This window comes from Trypanosoma theileri, assembly GCF_002087225.1.
Source record: "Trypanosoma theileri isolate Edinburgh chromosome Unknown TM35_Tth_3_V1, whole genome shotgun sequence".
NCBI classification, from domain to species: Eukaryota; Euglenozoa; class Kinetoplastea; order Trypanosomatida; family Trypanosomatidae; genus Trypanosoma; species Trypanosoma theileri.
In genome coordinates this window covers 24697-43373 of record NW_021639845.1, presented here as the reverse complement: position 1 = coordinate 43373, position 18677 = coordinate 24697, and the positions used below count along the sequence as shown (strand labels likewise).

Here is an 18677-nt window from a genome sequence, read left to right as displayed (position 1 = left end):
ATTATTATTAATATTATTATTGCTATAATTATTTTTTTTTTGGGGATTATTTATTTATTTGAGTATATTTTTTTATTTTTATTTTTATTTTGTTTTTCATTGTATTTTGTTACCGCTGCGCAGAAAAATTACGCGTTGGTAATGAAATTGTAGTGGATCTCGTAGGTGGCGGGGCATGGATTTTTTTTTGCCTCTCTGAGTCGTTTTAGGGGAGAATCTTATTTCCACCACTGGACGGCATAGTTGTTACTATCTCTAGGGTCCCCGCCACTTCCTTTTTAGCATCATTCACACTAAAGCGCAATATGTAAACGAAAGTTATGCCAATGGCACGCCGGCACGCAATCCAGGGCCTTCTTGGTTGGAGTTTTGTCCCAGCACGACTCTGCTGGCCCTGGTGCTGTATGACGTTTGCAGTTTGCAAACCCATAAACTCTCAAGAAGAGAATTTGCTGGCCCATGGCTTTCCCTGCAAAAAATATACAAGGTAATGGACTTTGGCCCTACCTTTCGTTGGCCAAACGCCAACGAGGGGATAGCATTGCTAAGAACGCGGTTGTTAAAAGAAAATTAAAAGATTTGTTTTTTAAGGTAACAACCTCATTTAAAAATTTAGTGAGTGGTGCTAGTTTCCTTTAATAAATTAAAGTACTCAGCCTTGACACCACAATAAGGTAGCCCTCGTTGCAAAGGATAGCGTAAGTATCGAACACTCTTTTCGAAAGTTGTCAAAGGAAAAAGGCTCGGAAAAGCATCAGCGCCACCATCGTCACGACTCGGCAAAGTCAGGAGAGGGTGGCCCAATCACTGATTGAAGAAGGAACTTCCTATGCGCTTCATTTTTTAGCAGTGGCAAAGCAACGGAGAAAAAAGAAAAAAAAAAATACTTTTTACTATTCCCCTTATTCTGTCATCAAAAGGGAAGGCATAGCTTTTTTTTTTTCTTCTCCTCTTTTTTTCTGATCCCAATTGATGGCTAGGCTTCAGGTTGTCCTTTCGTAATTCCTTTGCGAACGTGAGTTGTAACATAAAAAAGAACGCAATGAAAACTTGATTAAGGTAAACCAAGACTTATAAATCAGAATACTTTTTCTGGCCATTTGAAAGAGAAAACCCTGCAAGGAAATACAGACAGCCACGCCGGCCAACGAAAAGGCGGAGGCGGATCTTATTATTAGGCTGGATTTGTAGTGCCCTTTTGTATTCTTTACTGTGGTATCTTTTTTTTTTTTTTCTTTTGTGAGTATGTTTTCTTCCTCTTTTGCCTGTGTCCCTGTGTCTTCTTTATAGGTGGCATTGCTGGTGAGGTGGGGTAGGGAGAACATTGCTGAAACAGAGCGATTGGAAGTCTGGCATCATTCGTATATTCCCCGAAGCTGCTGCTCTGATGAATTCTTCGCAAATAAAATATCTGCTTTAACATACTCTGAAAAAGCTAAAGCATAAAATAGAGATCCCCATCATTGATTTTTCTTGAATGGCAATTACTCTTTCTATTCTTATATATTGTAACGTTGGTGTGCGGATGATATTTCCAATTGAGTTTCGTCTTCAGGGGTTTTGGGTCGGAGTAAAATAAAAAAGATCGCTTTATTTATTATTTTCTTCTGTGGAAGCAAATACAAAGAAAGCTTAAAAGTAGGGAAACTTCCGAAAGACTACTTTTTTGCAGAACAAGACAGACCCCATGGGAACTTTAAAAGAAACCTATTGGACACTTTGCCCTTCCCACTTTCAAATTTTTACTAGAAGCCACCTCGCCGGCAAGAGGCCTCTATCAAGTTAGCCGAGTTCACGGATTTCGGCAGAGGTATCGCGAAAACAGCAGCCGGGTTGTCACGGTATGACAATGGTGCTTAAATTATATCAAAGCAAATTTTATTTCAGAGGATGATCATCGAATTTGGGGCGTCAACTATGCTTAAATTTATTTATGCTTTTTTTTCTAGGAACAGAACTGCCTGGAAGCCTGACCGCGCAACGGCCAACACAAACAACGCAACCGCAAAACCAACAAATGGAAACCCAACCAGAAACGAAAGGGTTCGAAAATATTTTAAATTAAAGCAGCACTTCGTTTTGGTCGAAACGCTGTTTTTTTTTTCTTCATGGGGGTCTGTTTTCGGCGTCTGGGAAAGGGCGCTGGCCGTGGCGAAAAGAGCACGGAGCAAACCCCACCCAACGAAAGAAAAAAAAAAAAAAAACGGCAGGCAAACCCCCGACCCCTGCTCCTATTGTGTTGTTTTCCTTCCTTCCATTTCATCTTAGCGTGTTTTTTTTTTCCCCCATGGGGCGACGCCTTCGCCCCCGAACCGCGAATAAAAGAACCCCAGCTGGCGATTGCTTCGGAATGAATTTTATTTACGCGGGTACTCCCTTAGCTGGAAGATGGGTTGCTCGGGAAGACGGTGGGAAGCAGAAGTGCCTTATCAAAGCGGGTTCTGTTCTTTGGGTTCCGGCTTTGGCAGGTTAAGCCAGCGCGCCTTTGTGCCGGAAGAAGAATGCAGCGAGTATGGTTCCTTGCTTGGGCAAAATCTTATCTTTAAATTAACGGGTGTGGCGGCAATCTGAGCATAAAAAATAAACAGACGACACAAGTTCTCATTGAAAATATGTAACATTTCTAAGATTCTAACGGGCAAGTAACTCCTGCTTTATATATTCTCTGAAGGATCGTCTGGCAAGGTTTGCTAAATGGGAAATGCTAAAATCTCTTGCTCGAAATAGTCCCCGGGACCCCTTCGCAAGTTAACCCCCTTCACCAAACCATTCGCCAACATCCCTTTCTACTCGATAAATGGGCTGCCATATTTCCCACGCGGCGCGAATAAGAAAAAAAAAATTCAGTGCGTGAGGTGTGAAAGTTTGGAATGCCCCATCCAACCCAGAAGGGAAATCACGTGGCGTTTCGCTGGCGTCCTTTGCTGGTCTTTGAAACAGCCCACTTCCTCATATTACTATGGCGGGCCGGGGGAGAAAAAATTGAAAAAAACCGAAACTCTAGAGCCAGGCCGTTCTTCCCCCACTCGCGATGGGGATGGGGTGGGGTTCCCTTGCGGCCTCAGGCAACTTTTGCGCCTAGAGTTTCTATGAAAAAGAGCCTCCGCCCCGCCCAGCTTTGATGAAAGGCCCTCCGCCAGCACTGGGGGCGCCTTCTTGTTCGGGAGAAATCGGTGCAACAACAAGCCTCCCAACCACAGAGAAGGCAGCGGGATCGAGAGAACCGGAAAAAAAAAGGGAGGGTGAGATTAACTTGCTTTAAAAAAGGCAAACCGAACGCAAACCTTCTTTGGAGAAAAAGAGCGCCCCAGGGAGAACCAAAAGGGCTGTTGTGGCGCTTAAAAAGGTGGCGTGCTGCCGCCATATCTGAAACCGCGCATACTCCAATGAACGTGTGTATCCTGCAATTTTGGGTTGCGCTTCTTCTTCGGCAAAGCCATTTTATAGTCGTCACGCAAAACGTGTCCGATACGTCGCCGCACTTGTTCTTGGGATGGGTCTTGGTATCTTTCGGCTGGGTTCCGCCCGGTGCTCGCGAGAAATGGTATCTTTCTTATCTCCAAACGGTTCTAAGAACGCTTTTTTTCTTTTTTTGAAGTTCTCCTCTTAGACTTCACGCCCCGAAACTCCTTCCACAAATGCCGAGGTTGCGGCTCTGAAGGATTGCTTAACTCACACTCTGCTTCTTTTTTTTTTTTGCAATCGTGGCGATTCTGCAGTAGAATTATCGACAACCCCTGCGCCAAATGAGACACTTGGTGCTAGGAGGCGATGTTGCTTAGAAAACGAAGGGGCTCCATATCCGACCAAGACGCAGACCCACCCAACGCCATCGTTAAATAACATAAAATATTACCCTATAGCGCTTCTGCTTGGCAAGGGCCCTGCCTTATTAATTTCTAAGGATGTGCCATCTAACGGTTGGAATTTTTAAATGAGTTTCTCTTCGAATACGGAAAAAAAAATAGCACAGATGAACTTCTGTCTAAGACCGAAACGTTCGTTTTTATCCAGATCTCTTGCAAAAAATAAAAAAAATCATTTTGGTTGGGAATGGGTCTGTAATTTTTTATCTTGGGCGCCTCTGGAAGCATCAAACGTGTGAAAAACTAAGAAAAAACGTATTCATCTAACCAAAAGAGAATCGATCTGATATCAGGCACCGCAACATATACTTGATGTAAAACGATTGTGATTTCTTCTCTCGGCGACGTCAGACACATTTTCCGTTGTTATCGGGCTATTTTGCTATCTTCCCTGGGTCCTTTTTCCCTTTATGCGGGGGGTTCTATCGCCCCACAAACCGGTAGGGATAATTTGTTGCGTCAATGTCATCGCCGATGAAATCTTCGAAAGAAAGGATGTGTGGTGGTCAAGATGCGGCACTGCATTATGAGGGAGATAGAATTGGCCCTTATGCCTTGTGAATTGGGGAATCACATGAGGATTCTTTAGTGTGAATGTCGACCGACTCAACCCCGTACCGCAACGTACCTCTCTTGATTGAATGGGTTGTTTCTCTGTAAGAATTCAAAATACATTCCACTTTGCTGGCCACAAGGTTGGTGGGATGCTTCTTGTGCCTGAAAATAAACGACAATGGTGACAATACCAAATGCATCGCTGATGCCCAACGGGGATCCGTTTTTTCCGTATTAAGAGCCGCCGCCCAATACAGTATCAAAGCCCCCTCCCCCAATCTTCAGAATTTACCCTTTTTTCAGATTGTTAATCTGCGCCGGACGAATTTTCGCGATGCACGACAAACAGAAAACTTTTTTTCCTTCAAATATGAGGATGACCAAATAAATCGGCATCGTGTGCGCGGCCGCCCTCCCCATATGCGCTGCGTTCCTAGGTGTTGGCGGATACTGTAATTTCATCCCCGGGACCCCGCCCTGGCAGAAAAAAAAAACCACTGCAATTTCCTCGTTCATGCGCCCACGGTGGGCTTAGTTAAAGGTTGTAAAGTTATACACGAACGAGAATCTTTATCTCCATGCCAGTGCCGTCAAATACCCCGGGCCATGGCATTTGCTTTCGCCATGTGTTCCTCTCTAAAGGTAGATGTCGGCAACGTCCGTCACCACAAGTGATCCTCTTTGCGGAGAAAGTTGTTTGCCCATCCGCTGGTCGCGGTAGTCTCGGTACAAAAAGCAGAAAAATCTTCAAACAGGAAGCAAGGTTATACCACACACATAAGGAAATTTTGGTATAGAACAGGTGGGTAAGTACAATTGTTTTACACGAAGGAACGCGCCCCTCAGCTGACCACGCCATCCTGCAAACGGGTACGGGGAATCAAGGTAAAATTAGGACATCAGCAGTTGCATTATTTAAGGGTTTATGAGTAGGTAAACGGGCAAATATGTAGATCGTTTCTCTTTTTGCCAAGCTCGCCGGAAAATTGCGAAGATTAGGTTTTTGAGATTGGGTGGGGCGGAAACGGAAAAAAAAAAAAAAAACATTCTGCCCTCACCCTCGCGCGCCATCCCGGAAACATTCTGGCCCAAAATAAACCAAAATGGTAATAATAGTTATAGCACTTTTTCTCCTTTTTTTTTCGCTCTGCCTGCCCAAGAGTTCCCTCCCAGCGGCTACCCCAACGCATGGCTTGTGAAAATGCGTGGTGCCATTTTTCCTTCCCTTGGCGTTGCGAGGCCTTTCGGGAAGTGTAATTTTTGTAGAAGTAAGTTTATTGGCACATTTCATCAATCTTGGCAAGGCAGCGCGCCTGCGGCAATGCCGAATGGTTGAGTTGGGCGGGGGCTTTCGGAATTTTTTTTTTTTTCTCCACGCGTCGGTCGGGTAGCCTTCTTTGAATTTTTATCTGCATTTAAAGCGAAGTTGGGCATAAAACGGATAACGACTTTTCAGTAGAAGAGTTTTTGGTTATGGAAGAAATGGGCCAAGTAAAGGTTACCAGTTGGAACCTTTTGCTTTCTCTTAATTGGGCTCCTTTTGTCGTGAAATGCCGAGTTTTTTTTTGCATGCCTTTGAAGAAACGTGGTCAATTCTGAGCCTCAGATGGGGGACGCGAGAAGGATGGCTCCGTTTTTCTTACATCAACATCGTTTCGTGTGGATTCGATGTTCCGATAGGGGTTTTTCTTGAGCCCAACAGAACGTCAATATCCATTTTCTGGAGGAACAAAATCCATGAAGAGAGATTCGGCAGAACTGGCCGCCCGACCTGCTGCGCCTCGTGTTGCCGGAGGGGTTTCAAACGACGACGTGCGGGCCAAAAAAAAAAAAAAAAATGTTTGGCATTTGGAGGCGTTCGGGTGTGAAAGAACCCCGTCCCTGTCGCACAGTGGCCCGGGAAGGGCGCAACGTTTAGAGTTGGGGAAATTGTCGCCCACTGGCGGACCACAACCTCTCGCTGCCGAGGGTTCCTTTCGGGGAAAGGGGGGCCGAACGTCAAGGAAGCCACGGCTGCTTGCCGGCGGCGGCGCCCTGCCCAAAAGCAGAATTTCAAGAAGGCCCGGGTCACCTTTTTTTTCGGCACCACGCCGGGGAAATAAAAGGGTCCACCAAGCGTTCCGGGTTCACCGGCCTTTTTTCGCGCCGGGTTGGGGGGCGGTGGTCTCCCGTTCTTTTTTTGGGCGGGGCGCGGGGCCGAAGAACGAGGCGACAGGATTCCCGACAACCGTTTCTTTTTTTTTTTTTGGTTACAGGTTGGTTTGTTTGGTTTGGGTGCTGGGTCTTGTTTTCACTTCCTTCCCGCGCCCCCTTCCCCAAGGCGCGCCGGCGGGGCCCATGGAGTCCCCCCCGGGGGCTGGTTTTTCCAAAAAAGATCGGGGGTGGTTTTGTCGTTTCTTGGTGTATGGTTTGTCTTCGTGGGGATCGGGCGGAATCGCTTCTGCCTCGCAAAATGCGTTCGGGGGCAACCGCGAAACAGCAGACGAAAGCCTAACCACTGATTCAAACCAGGAAAAACACTAGGAGAAAAGAAAGAAACAAGTCGTGCTTGAGTCACTTGGGTGCATCAGGGGTTTTTTTTTGCAGTTTTTTTTTCCACCTTACAATAATCGGTTGGCGGATGAGTACTTCTCAGAAACTGGGGGAGGTGATTTCCTGGTTCAAACAAAAAACTTTTTTTTTATTTTTGACTTTCCTATGACGCATTTATCTAAAGGGGAAAAAATGATTTTTTTTCCTGGTAATGAGAGTTAGGAATGATCTTTTGGTGATCTTTTTTTTTTTCTTTTTACTGTTAGAAGAGGTAAATGCTCTTGACAAGAACAAAAAAGAAAAGAAAAGCGGATATTATTATTATTATTAATATTATTATTATTATTATTATTATTATTATTATTATTATTATTAATTACATAGTGGTAGGCGTTTCTTTTTTTTCTTTTTCTGATGGAGGGGATGTGAGTGAGGGCGTTTGGGAAAGGAATAATCTAATGTTACGCCTACTAAAAATTAGCACATTTATTTATTTATTTATCTCTTTAGATAATGTCGAACAGGATTTCTTTTTAAAAGGGCCACCCTTTTCATCCTTCTTCACCAGGTGCGGGGGACAGTTTAAAAGGGACTTTCAGTGCTTCTCATTCGCCAGTATGAACAATGAATATGTGACAGGAATTATTTTCTTACGACTTATAAAAACACGACAGGTGATGAAGATATGTGGGGAAAATGCTAACTGTCTATTGATCCTCTTTTTTTTTTTTCTCCTTATTGGGGAAATAAGGTCTGGGTGTTTCGTAAGGGATTCGTCTGATGATGACACTTGAATCAAACGAGTGTCTTCTCTTGTTTTATTGAAACAGTGTTTGTATATGTATATCAAAAAATATCGTGGATGTGTCATTTTTTTTTTTTTTTTTTGGCGAGTCTTGCTGTTATTCTGATCACAATTTGCGCGGGGTTTTGTTTTGCATTACCAGATTAGTAACCATTATTGCTGTTCATCTTATGAAGTAAGTTACACATTCTTTTTTTCTTGGTAATTTGGGCATTGATAGGTTTATTCTCTTAAATAACAAAAAAAGTCTCATGCCTTCTGCACCGGGAGTTGAAGCAGGATTTTGCTTTGAATCCCTGGCAGAGGACAAGGAGACCTTGGTTGTGGTTAATGTTTGTGGTCATTCTTCCGTTGGAATGGCCTTGGCGAAGAACATGGAACCCATTCCGGAGACCTATTTGGATGAGTACGGTCTTGATAATCTAATTGTACCAATATCTGTTGGGCCTCCAGAAAAGTACGAAGGCAAAAAATATAACTTTGTTATAGACGTAGTTATCCATCCTTCTTTAACTCAACGTTGTGTCCAGAGTCATCATCTTTTTGAGCATTTTGTCACGAGGTTAACAGCGCTTGCGATTGATTGGATTCTACAAGAGTGTGGGATGCGGTTAAATGTGCGTTGCAGTAGATTATTACCTGATAGAAAGTATTTTGAAAATACTAATAGAAATATTGAACGGATTTTTTCTGAAATTGCAGAAAACGTTGAGAAGGAAATGAAAAAAGAAGGGGTACAAGAAAAAAAAGACAATGAGGGATCTTTTTTGCCAACAGAGTTAAAATTAGATGATTCTAAAAATGTGGCCAAGACGAGACGAACACCGTTAGTAACGGAAATGCCAAAAGGAAGTGGTATTCGAAAAGGGTTCCTCAATGATGCTCGATTATACGGAAGCAAAGGTAGTAGCGAGTGTAATTTACCACCCCCAGATCCATTGCAACACTTCCCTGAAAAACTGCGAAATAGGTGTCAGGTGATAGATACTCGTCAACTCAACAGTGTGACTACTACTACAGAGAAAAGAACCTCTGATTCAACGATTAAAGCCCTTGAAAACAAGGAATCTGAGATTAAACTAACAGATGTAAAAGAAAAGCATAATCAATGGACCGTTCAATCTGTAACTTGCACTGAAAAGGAAATAGTTGTGCGTTTATATCCTCCACCAGGTGTAGCTTCTATAAAAGATGTGGACTTAACTGTATCTTCAGATACGATAGAAGTTGATGGCACGCTGGTGCAATTACCGAAAACTATAGTCATTGATGATGTCTCGGCGAGGTTTCTAAAGTCATCGAGGACGATGATTGTAAATTGTCCATTAGCTTAGTTAATTAATTTATTTCTTGTGGGAAGAAAATACTTATATTGTTTTATTTTATTATTTTCGTTTATTGCTTAAAGTGTATGGATATGTAATTTTATGGTGACTTTCTCCTTAATAACCATTTAAATGCCTTGGAAAAACGAATTAAAAAAAATAGATGATAATTGCTTTTTTTACTTTATTTAAAACTTTTCCTTTTCCTTTATTTTTGTTTTTGTTCTAATTATATCATCTTAAAACAACAACAAGAAGCGTTCTTTGATGAGTGTGGGTGTTGGTGTGTCGAAACATTCCTTTTTATAGATATTGAAGAAGGATGGATAAGCCTCATGAGGTTCCTTCCTTAACTGAGGGAAGACGATTATATATGGTTCAGGGACAGAAGTTTGAGGTAGGTAAATCTCATAAACTTATAAAGTTGGTTGGTTCTGGGGCGTACGGGTCTGTCTGCTCTGCTATTGATGAAAATAGTGGAGAACGTATAGCTATCAAAAAGGTATCTCGAGTATTTTCTGACATTAGAGAAGGAAAACGTATATTAAGGGAGATGGACATCTTAACGAGTCTTCATCATACTAATTTGATACGTCTACGAGAATTTATTCGTCCAAATCAAAAAGAAAAATTTGACGATATCTATATGGTAATGGACTTGTACGATACCGATCTTCACCGAATTATTCGAAGTAGACAAAGTCTGACAAATGAACATTACCAATACTTTATGATTCAAGCATTTCGAGGTCTATGCTATTTACATACTGCAAAAGTTATGCATCGGGATTTGAAGCCAAGTAACTTGCTCGTAAACGCTGATTGTGCCTTGGCTATTTGTGATTTTGGGCTTGCTCGAGATGATCAGTGGACAGCATCTGCCGCTCTCACAGAATATGTCGTGACACGGTGGTATCGCCCTCCTGAAGTATTAGGAATGGGATCTCATCAGTACACAAATGCTGTAGATGTTTGGAGTCTTGGTCTTATTTTTGCCGAATTGATGGTAGGTAAAACATTATTACCTGGATCTGATTATATTCGACAATTAATTATGATTGTGCATTTACTTGGGACCCCAAATGTTGAGGATATGGAATTTCTTAGTGATGAAGCCAGATGTTTTCTTCTTGCTCAACCATATCAGATGGCTCGACCATTTACTGAACTTTTTCCAATGGCAACTCCTGAAGCAGCAGATTTGCTTTCGAAACTTCTGGTATTTCACCCTGCAAAGAGACTTACGGCAAAGGATGTAATGGAACATCCATATTTTGCGAGATTTAGAGATGCTAAAGAGGATGCCATGGCGAAGGAACCTTATGTATGGCGACATAACGAGGAGTTAACACTGGAATCCCTTCGAGAGGAGATGTGGCGTATCATTGTGGAGCATTCACCCGAACCATAAGTAAAGGTATAAGGTGAGAGTATTCTGCTGCTTAAGACACAACAAGAAAAATATATATATATATTACTACCCCCCTCTCTTAACAACAAAAAACAATACCAACATTGTACGCTGTTAATTTCTTTAATTTCGACTGAAGATTCTTTGACATTATTTATTTTAAGAACCTAAATCTGCTCTTCATTGTATTATTCTTGGTTCTTCTAGGTTAAAATGAGGAATGAATCGCGATTAAAACGTCCCCGAGAGCCTGCTCCCAGTGAGTGTTGCGGTAGTGGGTGTGCAAGATGTGTTTGGGACGTATACTTTGACGATCTCGAAAAATATGAACATAGGTTGCGAGAATTAAAGGCACAGGGAATATATATGGAAGAAAGTGACGAAGAAGATGAATCTGGATCATCCACAGACGATGACGATGATGCACCACCTAATTATATTGGATCTGTGGTAGTAAAATATGTGGAAGGTCCCAGTAGTCAATATCCAACTATAACTCCATTAAAAGCGGTCTCGAGAATACTTGATAGTTTTGCATCTATTCGTGATGTTTGTTTATTATTGAGTAGTAATTCTTTTACAACTGATGACAAAATTACGAATGATGAACATTCAGTGCAAGTAATTGATGTCTTTTTGGATAAGATTAACAAAACTGAAAAAGGAACCCAATCAGAAATACCCTCACCGGGTGATGTTGTGGAGATTTTCATTCCCAATGATAGTGATGAAAATAATTCCGGACATTTTGGAGAGGTAGAAGAGGTATGCGGTCGATTAGGTATAAATCCTGATCAATGGTGTGAAATTCACAAATCTCCATTTGTACCAGAAAATCACTTTCCTCCATGGCTTCCGCTACAGTGCCGAATTCAGATTCGAACGCTTTTGGCATACTTTGTGGATATTAGTAGCTGTAGCTACCTCCTCCGTCCAGTATTTTTTCAGACATTGTTGCGCGCTGCATCTGTGAATAAAACTAATCAGATTTCTTCTACAACTGGAAATGAAAATATTGGTTCAATGAAGCTATTAGAGACATGTGCTTCAGATGAAACAGCACCGTTTATTTACAAAACCATTATGAATGGTGGTAATGCTTTTTGCTATCCAAGGCTGAATGACATGCTTAGTGTGTTTCCCTTTGCAAAAATTCCAATAGCGAGACTATTGGAAGTAAGTGGACCGTTACGTCCAAGAAAGTTTAGCGTAGTTCACCATACATTATGCAAAAATAATTCAGAGGAACAATTGAATTCTGTACAGCTATGTCTTCGAAGAGTTGATGTCAACAGGATAAATCCCAACGATTCTTGGAGTGAAAAGGATACTGCCGCACATGTTCTTGCAAAATTGTTACGAGATGCTGCCTCCTCTAGGTATACTACCCATTCAGAAGAAACTCATTTTTTTAGAGGACATGTGTCATATCCTCTTTGTAATTTTCGTTCACAACCACGATCAGTTCCCATGTATGTGGGGACAAGATTATTTGGTACAGGTAAATTTACAGAAGGATTGAAAGGAGCTTTGCTCCCATTTACCTCACAGAGAACGTTGTTGAAGAAGCCATATCCATTACTAATACTTGTTGGTGCTGGTACAGGTATAGGACCAATGATGAGTGCTGTTCACGAGCTTTTACGTTACCGTTATAATAATGCGTGTTCAGAACTAACGAAACCGAATTGTTGGGTGGTCTACGGAGCAAGAAATTCTTCAGAGCTTCTTTTTCACCGAGAACTACAGGAAGCGCTAAAATTAAATGCTATTTCACGCTATGATGTGGCATTATCACGTCAAAATGAAGGGGGATATCACAAGTATGTTACTGATGTCTTAGAGTCTCATTCTGAAGAACTTCGTTCTGAGCTTCTAGAAAAAGGAGCACGACTATTTGCTTGCGGACCAGTAGCTGTTCTGAAATCTTTGCGTCAACGATTAATGCACCATATATTAGTATCTAAAGGTGACGATGACGATGAGAGTGTGCGTGAACAGCGTGTGCTTCTACTGGAGAGAAAAGGCCAACTTGTGTTTGATATTTGGGGTACAGTAAATATATTTGAGTAATAGAATGACCAGAACCCCTGTATTCTCCACTCTCTTTCTATCTCTTTTTCTCTTTGTATTCTTTTCCTGCTGCCATTCTTTGAGAAGTGCTGAAAAAAGGAGAGGGAAAAAAGAGCATAAAAAGACTGATCGATCTCTGGAGTCACTGGTAATGTAATCATTGCAAGGGGTATGGTTTCTGTACTAGGCATGAAAGTCACATGAGTTTCTCAGCGTTCCTGAACCCACATCAGAAAAGAAATCAGATGTAAGAGATCATCTTTGAAAAAAGTTCTATCCTCATGCATTACCAACTATCCATAAAAATGAGTGCATAACCTTTGTAATGAGATTTTCAGTGTTCTCGTTAGTACCCTTCCGTTCTTTGGAAAAACAAAAAAAAAAAAAGAATTGTCTCAACCTTTTCCTTATTTGCCTCTGATGCAGGGGAATTACAACGGGGGTGAATTCCTACCTGAACGCAGTTTGGTTTACCGAAGTGTTTAGCACATCACTTGCCATAGCTGGTATGATTGGTAATGTTTTTGCTGGTTGTCACCACGAATCTCTATTTGTTCCAGTGTATGTTGCCAAAAAAAAAAAAAAAGAAAACCATTAGGGGGTACTGCAACATGAACAGAAGCAGCAGCAGTTGAAGCACTAGGAGATGTCATGGAGATGGCATACTTGAATATTACCTTGCGACATTCGCACCTGTACTTGTTAGTGTTGTGTTTCTTTTGGGGAAACAGAAGTAAAATTTTAGTAAAATATAATAAGATAAAATCATACTCTGTAGGCTACATTTACAGATGATTGATAGTGTTTTTTTTTTCTGTTCATGCGTACAACACCCGATATATGTAATTCTTTCTTTTTTTTTTATATGATGCTCTAATAGGAAAAAAAAACAAGAAAACAAAGAGGAGATAGTGACAAGGCACCCGTTGGTGTCACTATACTCGAGACAAAAAAAAAACCACAAATATAGGTACATCTCTCTCTCTCTCTCTCTCTGTATGTATATATGATGTTTAGAAGATGTCTTTGTCCTGTTTCATATAATGGGATGCCCCAATTGTTACCTCTGCGTGAACGTCTAAAGAATGTATACTTTGTTTTTTTTGGTCCGAAGACCAACAGAGTTATTGTGATTGCATCACTCTTTCTTTTGTTAATCAGTTTTTTTAGCAGTGAGTGGGTAATGACACTTTGGTACCATATTGCGGAGGGTTTACTGACGTTTTTATTCGTCAGTGAGATTGGGTTGCGATTAGCTGTTATGCGAAACAATTTTTGGGAGTCAGCATTTAATGTTTCAGAGGCTGTAGCATGCGTGATTTGCCTAACCATATTTTTTATTCTTCATTTCTCACGTCAGCACGCCTCACTGGCAGAGCACCGAGTGCTGATTGTCTTACGATACCTTGGCCAGTTGCTGCGCATGGCAGGTCTTGTAGCATCTGACAGTGCAAATTTATTAGGTTATGATAATGGAATCCAACTCTTTGCTGGAAATGGAGTAAAACACTTTGCTGCTGATCCTCGAGATGGTTTCCGCGACGTACTTTAGGTGTATTTACACTGTATGAAAATGCTCGGGTAACACCAGTTTTTCTTACCCAGCATGGGGTTCCCTCTCTACTTCTTCCTTCCTTTTTTTTTCTTGTAATTGCTCTTCTTATTGAGGCTGTTGTTGTTGTTGTTGTTGTTGTTGTTGTTTTTTCCTTTTTTATTGCAGAGGTTGCTGCCTCATTTCTATTTCCACGATGAGCGAAGTGTGCCCAGGGGTTAGTACAGGAGGAATGGTAGTGCACGTGATATATGACTAATGCGACCTTTGGGGTTTTCTTTATTTACAAAAATGTGCTTATTTTCTCTTTTACTTGAAAAGAAGAGACTGCTAGAGCCTACTCTTGACTAGGATCCAGGTCACTCATGTCGGAGGACACATACTTCCGTCGGGCCATCAACTGGATGTACGGTGATAACGCCTACCTACAGAAGTTACCACCAAAGGAAATTGGTGAAAAACACGTCAATGAGCTTCTCGGACGTCATCCCTTCCATCCGTATGATCCGGAGATGAAACCTGAACATCCTTGTTACGAGCATAATATCATGCTTTACAGCTGCATGACCGCCGATCACGTTGAGGGCTATGAGCTTCACATGAAACATGTGAGCTGTTACTTTCCGTACAAAACGGACTTGATGAAGTGCCTCGCGGCGGAACGACGTCGGGCCCGCTTATCATCCGAGCAAACTAGGGAACAACAAATTTCTCATGGTAGTGGCGGAAATGGCGTATAAAGAAAAAAGAAGAAAAAAAATCTTTGGGTCAAAATCAAAGTCGAAAGCATGGAGGAAAAACATACATGCTTCCCTGCAGAGTATCTGTTCTCCGTTATACAACGTTGTAGAGTATTTTTTTTTTTTGACTGAGGTATATCACCATGTCCCACTTTAAGGATTGTATTTAGTATTTGTTTTTCGGCTCTCCTAGAGTTTCCCCCTTTCTTCTTTCTTTTTTTTTCTTAGCCGTTACACCACCGTACTTCTCTTTATTATCGGTGACAGAGCACCGTAGTAACTTGTAATTACACACATATATACATGTATATTATTACACAGAGAGTACTAAATACGAGATAGAATGGGAGCAACAAATGCTCGTATTACTGATGCAGAGTTTCAACTTGCCGTACCCAAGCACACTGCGCAGCTTAATCGGAGAGTGCTAAAATTTTCGGTGCGTCGATGCACACACACACACACACACTCTCTCTCTCTGTGTCTGCGTTTTTTTTTTTTTTTTTTGGTGGGGTGTATGTGAGGGGGTGGGAGTTAAGAGAGGAAAACACTACTACCGTCATTGTGGGAGTATCTGGTGCGAGAGCTGCATGACTCTTCGACGTCACAAGGATGGACAGGAAGAGGGAACTAGATTCCGTGTGTGCGCGTGATGCAACAACCATCCTTCTATTTTCTCTGTACCCTGTCAGGTATGATATTGTATTCTTTCTTACTCTGACGATAGGGGCTGGTACAACATATTTCTTTTTCTCTCGTGCCATCGTGGATGGGTTTGCCTCTACTCTTTCCGTTTGGGGATTCTTGGGATACTTTCTTCACAGAGGGTACGTTAATCGCCGCTGCTGCCAGTGGCTCTGTTTTCAAAGCAATATTGAGGAAAAAGTGCGACACGGTTGTGCTACCACCCTACTCCTGTAGGTATTAGGGTTCTGAAAAAGAATGAAGTCTACTCGATTGTTTTAGGAGTTTTTGGTTATGCACGGCATTTTACCCAAGTAAAGTCTATTCATATGTATTCAACATTGGGGGTGGATAGAGGTAACCACAATAGTAACGAGAACAACAATAACGGCATTATGAACACCAATAGATATTATGGTATGAACTTTTAAAGTGATAAGGGCTCTCATATAGCAGTTACAGCTGCAAGTAGCAGAACGCCTTGTACGAATGATGAGGTATCTGTAGCTGCCACATCCTATGATGCGTTGGTATTCACGGCACTGGATATTGTTGCTGTGTACACTAACCAAGTCAAATTAAGTACTGGAGCTAAAAGCAATAAAAAGTGTCCACCACAAGTACGCGAGAAACGATCAATCACTTTCGCTAAGCTTATGAAAGCGGATGGATATTTTCACCGCCGGTATGGCGCTCTGCGTTTTCCTCACGGGTTGTGAGTCCTTCCCATGCGAATATCCAAAGGAACACATGGAAGCTGTGCTAGGCGGTGTCGACTTTGACGGACGTCAGTGGACACACGTCTCTGCAGTAGAGAAGGAGCTGCTGCACTTCATGGTTGCACCAAAAACCCCGTTTATAGACCAATAGCTTTCGAGCGTCTGTGCTTTCCTTGCTTCTCTCGGTAAACAGCACGGATGACGGCGTTTTGATCGCTGATGCTGGAGATAAATACTTCTATTATTAAAATGGTCTCTCTGTTTTTTTTTTTTTTTTTTTTTTTTTTAGGACATTGCTGCGAAACTTAGGTATTACAATCTTTTTTTTCCCTATTGTTTTTCTGCAATCTATTTTTTTGTGTCATCATTTATTTTTTTGAAAAATAAACTTACTAATATTATTTTTCTTAGTCTGTTTTTTTTTTTTTTTTTGCTGAATTTATGTTTCAAAACTTTTTCTCTTTTTATTTTTCTCTTTTCCCCTACGTCTCTGTGTCTACCACTATTTAAAACGGATAGACAGTCCTTCCTGGATTGATTTGTCTTTTTTTTATTATTATCTTGTGTTAAATAATTGCTAGAGGGATTATGTGTTTTTTCTATCTCTATTTTTAGGTAAAGGTAACAATATTGTTCATGCCTTTTATGTTCTCTTTTTTTTCTTTATAATACCCAACTTACATATATACTTCCTTGCTTATTTATTTATTTATTTATTTATTTTTTATTAGGGTGTGAAGGAGTAGTCATTCCTGCTGACAACGATGCAGACTCGTCTGCAATCACGACCTGATGAACCCAATCTAATACTCCAGGCACCAAATTGCACAACTCCATTATGGGGTGTGTGGGAAATGTGGTGCGTTGTACCAGACCCTGTTAGCGGCATGCAAACCAACGCCAGTGTTCGCGGTAGTGCAATCAAGGGGTCTGCATCACCAAAGAGCAAAGGGAAGACCAACACCATGTGGTTGGATCAAGTGCGCAGTATTGGTCTCTTTGACAACGCTGAGGGATTCTGGGGAATTGTTTCTTGCACGTTGCCACCATCGCAAATGCCACCGGGCATCACCTACTACATGCTCCGGCGAAACATTGCCCCCATGTGGGAACACGAGGCAAACCGACGTGGCGGTCGCTGGGTGATTCGTTTCCAGGAACCAGAACAGCAACAGCAACATCATCAGCAACAACAACAACAACAACAACAAAGGAAAGCAACCTCTCTCTTTGGATCTGCAAAGGAGGAGGAGAAAAAGGAGGGGGACGGACCTAGTTCCCCCACGCCGCGTGTCGATGAAGCTTGGGAGACTCTGTGCATCGCGCTGATTGGGGAACAGCTTCCTTGTGACGAGACGGAGATCTGTGGTGCAGCACTGCGGCGTGCAGAACGGCGTCGTGAGTGGAAGTTGAGTCTCTGGACACGCAACGCGTCGGACCGTGACACACAAGAGCGCATAGGCCAATTTGTGAAGTCCCTACTACACTTAGAGAATGGTGCCATGCAGTACCTATCGCATCGAGAGTTAATGCAGGCAAGCGAGGAAGGATGCTGGAGGACACCGTCCAAATATGAGTTGTAAGAGGTGAAGTGGTTTATTGATAACAATCAGTACATTACAAAGGTTTTTTTTTTTTTTTATCTCCTTTTTGAAGTGTATGACACACATAGAATATTATACTTTATAGAGGCATGAATGCCAACAATGGTAGATAAAAAAGAAAGGAGAAAGAAGAATAAGAAGAATAATAATATGAAGAAAGAGATGTAGATTAGATAAGAAGGCACCACTACTATGCTGATAGGTGATGCTACTTCTAGTCTCTACCACTTTGTTTTTCTCTATTCTATTTCTCTTATTTATTTTCATTCTGCGTAGGTAAACGTATCTTTCGTCTCATAAGCAGGGACAGAAAACCAAAAAAAAAAACAAGAGCGAGGCTAGCCGGGGCCCTACACAGTGCAAAGGCAGCCGCACACTCATACAAAGGGTATACCGATCACACACATATATACATATATACATATATATATATATAAATAAGGAAGAGGAGTATGTTCAGTCGGCGAGTGGCCAGCTGCTGCCCGATCCCTACGGCGATGTACGGCGCGCTACACATCAGTAGCCGTCGACAGGCCCAACGCCTCGTCCCACCGCTCGTTGCCCTCTCGCCGCGGGACACACGCATCGCGGGCCCCGGCGCACTGCCGCTGCTGGCGGACGAGTCTCTTCCTGCTGATGTTGCCGCAGTGCCTTCGCTCTCGGCTCTCATTGGGCTTCCAACACAGGTACTGCTCAGCGGGTTTGCGTCTAACCCACTACTCATGCGTATCATTTCCGATACAATGTGTACTTATAGCGTTTTACTTCTTCACAATTGGCGTTTCTAGGCAGGCGAAGACGGAAGGGGAGG

The 18677-nt window shown here is 42.0% G+C and overlaps 9 protein-coding genes across 9 annotated transcripts; 8 read left to right on the top strand and 1 right to left on the bottom strand.

Annotated features, from left to right (window-relative positions):
• Positions 1-4971: 4971 nt before the first annotated feature.
• Positions 4972-5280, bottom strand: TM35_000031190 (uncharacterized protein; the record flags this gene model as incomplete). Its single annotated transcript, XM_029021886.1, has 1 exon — positions 4972-5280. The coding sequence occupies one exon, from the start codon at positions 5278-5280 to the stop codon at positions 4972-4974; it is 309 nt and encodes a 102-aa protein (XP_028886432.1).
• An 878-nt stretch (positions 5281-6158) lies between these two features.
• TM35_000031180 (uncharacterized protein) lies at positions 6159-6944 on the top strand (the record flags this gene model as incomplete). Its single annotated transcript, XM_029021885.1, has 1 exon — positions 6159-6944. The coding sequence occupies one exon, from the start codon at positions 6159-6161 to the stop codon at positions 6942-6944; it is 786 nt and encodes a 261-aa protein (XP_028886431.1).
• Positions 6945-8009: 1065 nt separating this feature from the next.
• On the top strand, positions 8010-9092 carry TM35_000031170 (uncharacterized protein; the record flags this gene model as incomplete). Its single annotated transcript, XM_029021884.1, has 1 exon — positions 8010-9092. One exon carries the CDS (start codon positions 8010-8012, stop codon positions 9090-9092), a length of 1083 nt encoding a protein of 360 aa, XP_028886430.1.
• A 313-nt stretch (positions 9093-9405) lies between these two features.
• TM35_000031160 (mitogen-activated protein kinase) lies at positions 9406-10494 on the top strand (the record flags this gene model as incomplete). Its single annotated transcript, XM_029021883.1, has 1 exon — positions 9406-10494. The coding sequence occupies one exon, from the start codon at positions 9406-9408 to the stop codon at positions 10492-10494; it is 1089 nt and encodes a 362-aa protein (XP_028886429.1).
• Positions 10495-10707: 213 nt separating this feature from the next.
• Positions 10708-12567, top strand: TM35_000031150 (putative oxidoreductase; the record flags this gene model as incomplete). The annotated part of the gene is made up of 1 exon (XM_029021882.1): positions 10708-12567. The coding sequence occupies one exon, from the start codon at positions 10708-10710 to the stop codon at positions 12565-12567; it is 1860 nt and encodes a 619-aa protein (XP_028886428.1).
• Positions 12568-13576: 1009 nt separating this feature from the next.
• TM35_000031140 (uncharacterized protein) lies at positions 13577-14119 on the top strand (the record flags this gene model as incomplete). The annotated part of the gene is made up of 1 exon (XM_029021881.1): positions 13577-14119. The coding sequence occupies one exon, from the start codon at positions 13577-13579 to the stop codon at positions 14117-14119; it is 543 nt and encodes a 180-aa protein (XP_028886427.1).
• A 365-nt stretch (positions 14120-14484) lies between these two features.
• Positions 14485-14859, top strand: TM35_000031130 (uncharacterized protein; the record flags this gene model as incomplete). Its single annotated transcript, XM_029021880.1, has 1 exon — positions 14485-14859. The coding sequence occupies one exon, from the start codon at positions 14485-14487 to the stop codon at positions 14857-14859; it is 375 nt and encodes a 124-aa protein (XP_028886426.1).
• Positions 14860-17026: 2167 nt separating this feature from the next.
• On the top strand, positions 17027-17845 carry TM35_000031120 (eukaryotic translation initiation factor 4E (eIF4E) interacting protein; the record flags this gene model as incomplete). Its single annotated transcript, XM_029021879.1, has 1 exon — positions 17027-17845. The coding sequence occupies one exon, from the start codon at positions 17027-17029 to the stop codon at positions 17843-17845; it is 819 nt and encodes a 272-aa protein (XP_028886425.1).
• Positions 17846-18318: 473 nt separating this feature from the next.
• On the top strand, positions 18319-18654 carry TM35_000031110 (uncharacterized protein; the record flags this gene model as incomplete). The annotated part of the gene is made up of 1 exon (XM_029021878.1): positions 18319-18654. The coding sequence occupies one exon, from the start codon at positions 18319-18321 to the stop codon at positions 18652-18654; it is 336 nt and encodes a 111-aa protein (XP_028886424.1).
• Positions 18655-18677: the final 23 nt, after the last annotated feature.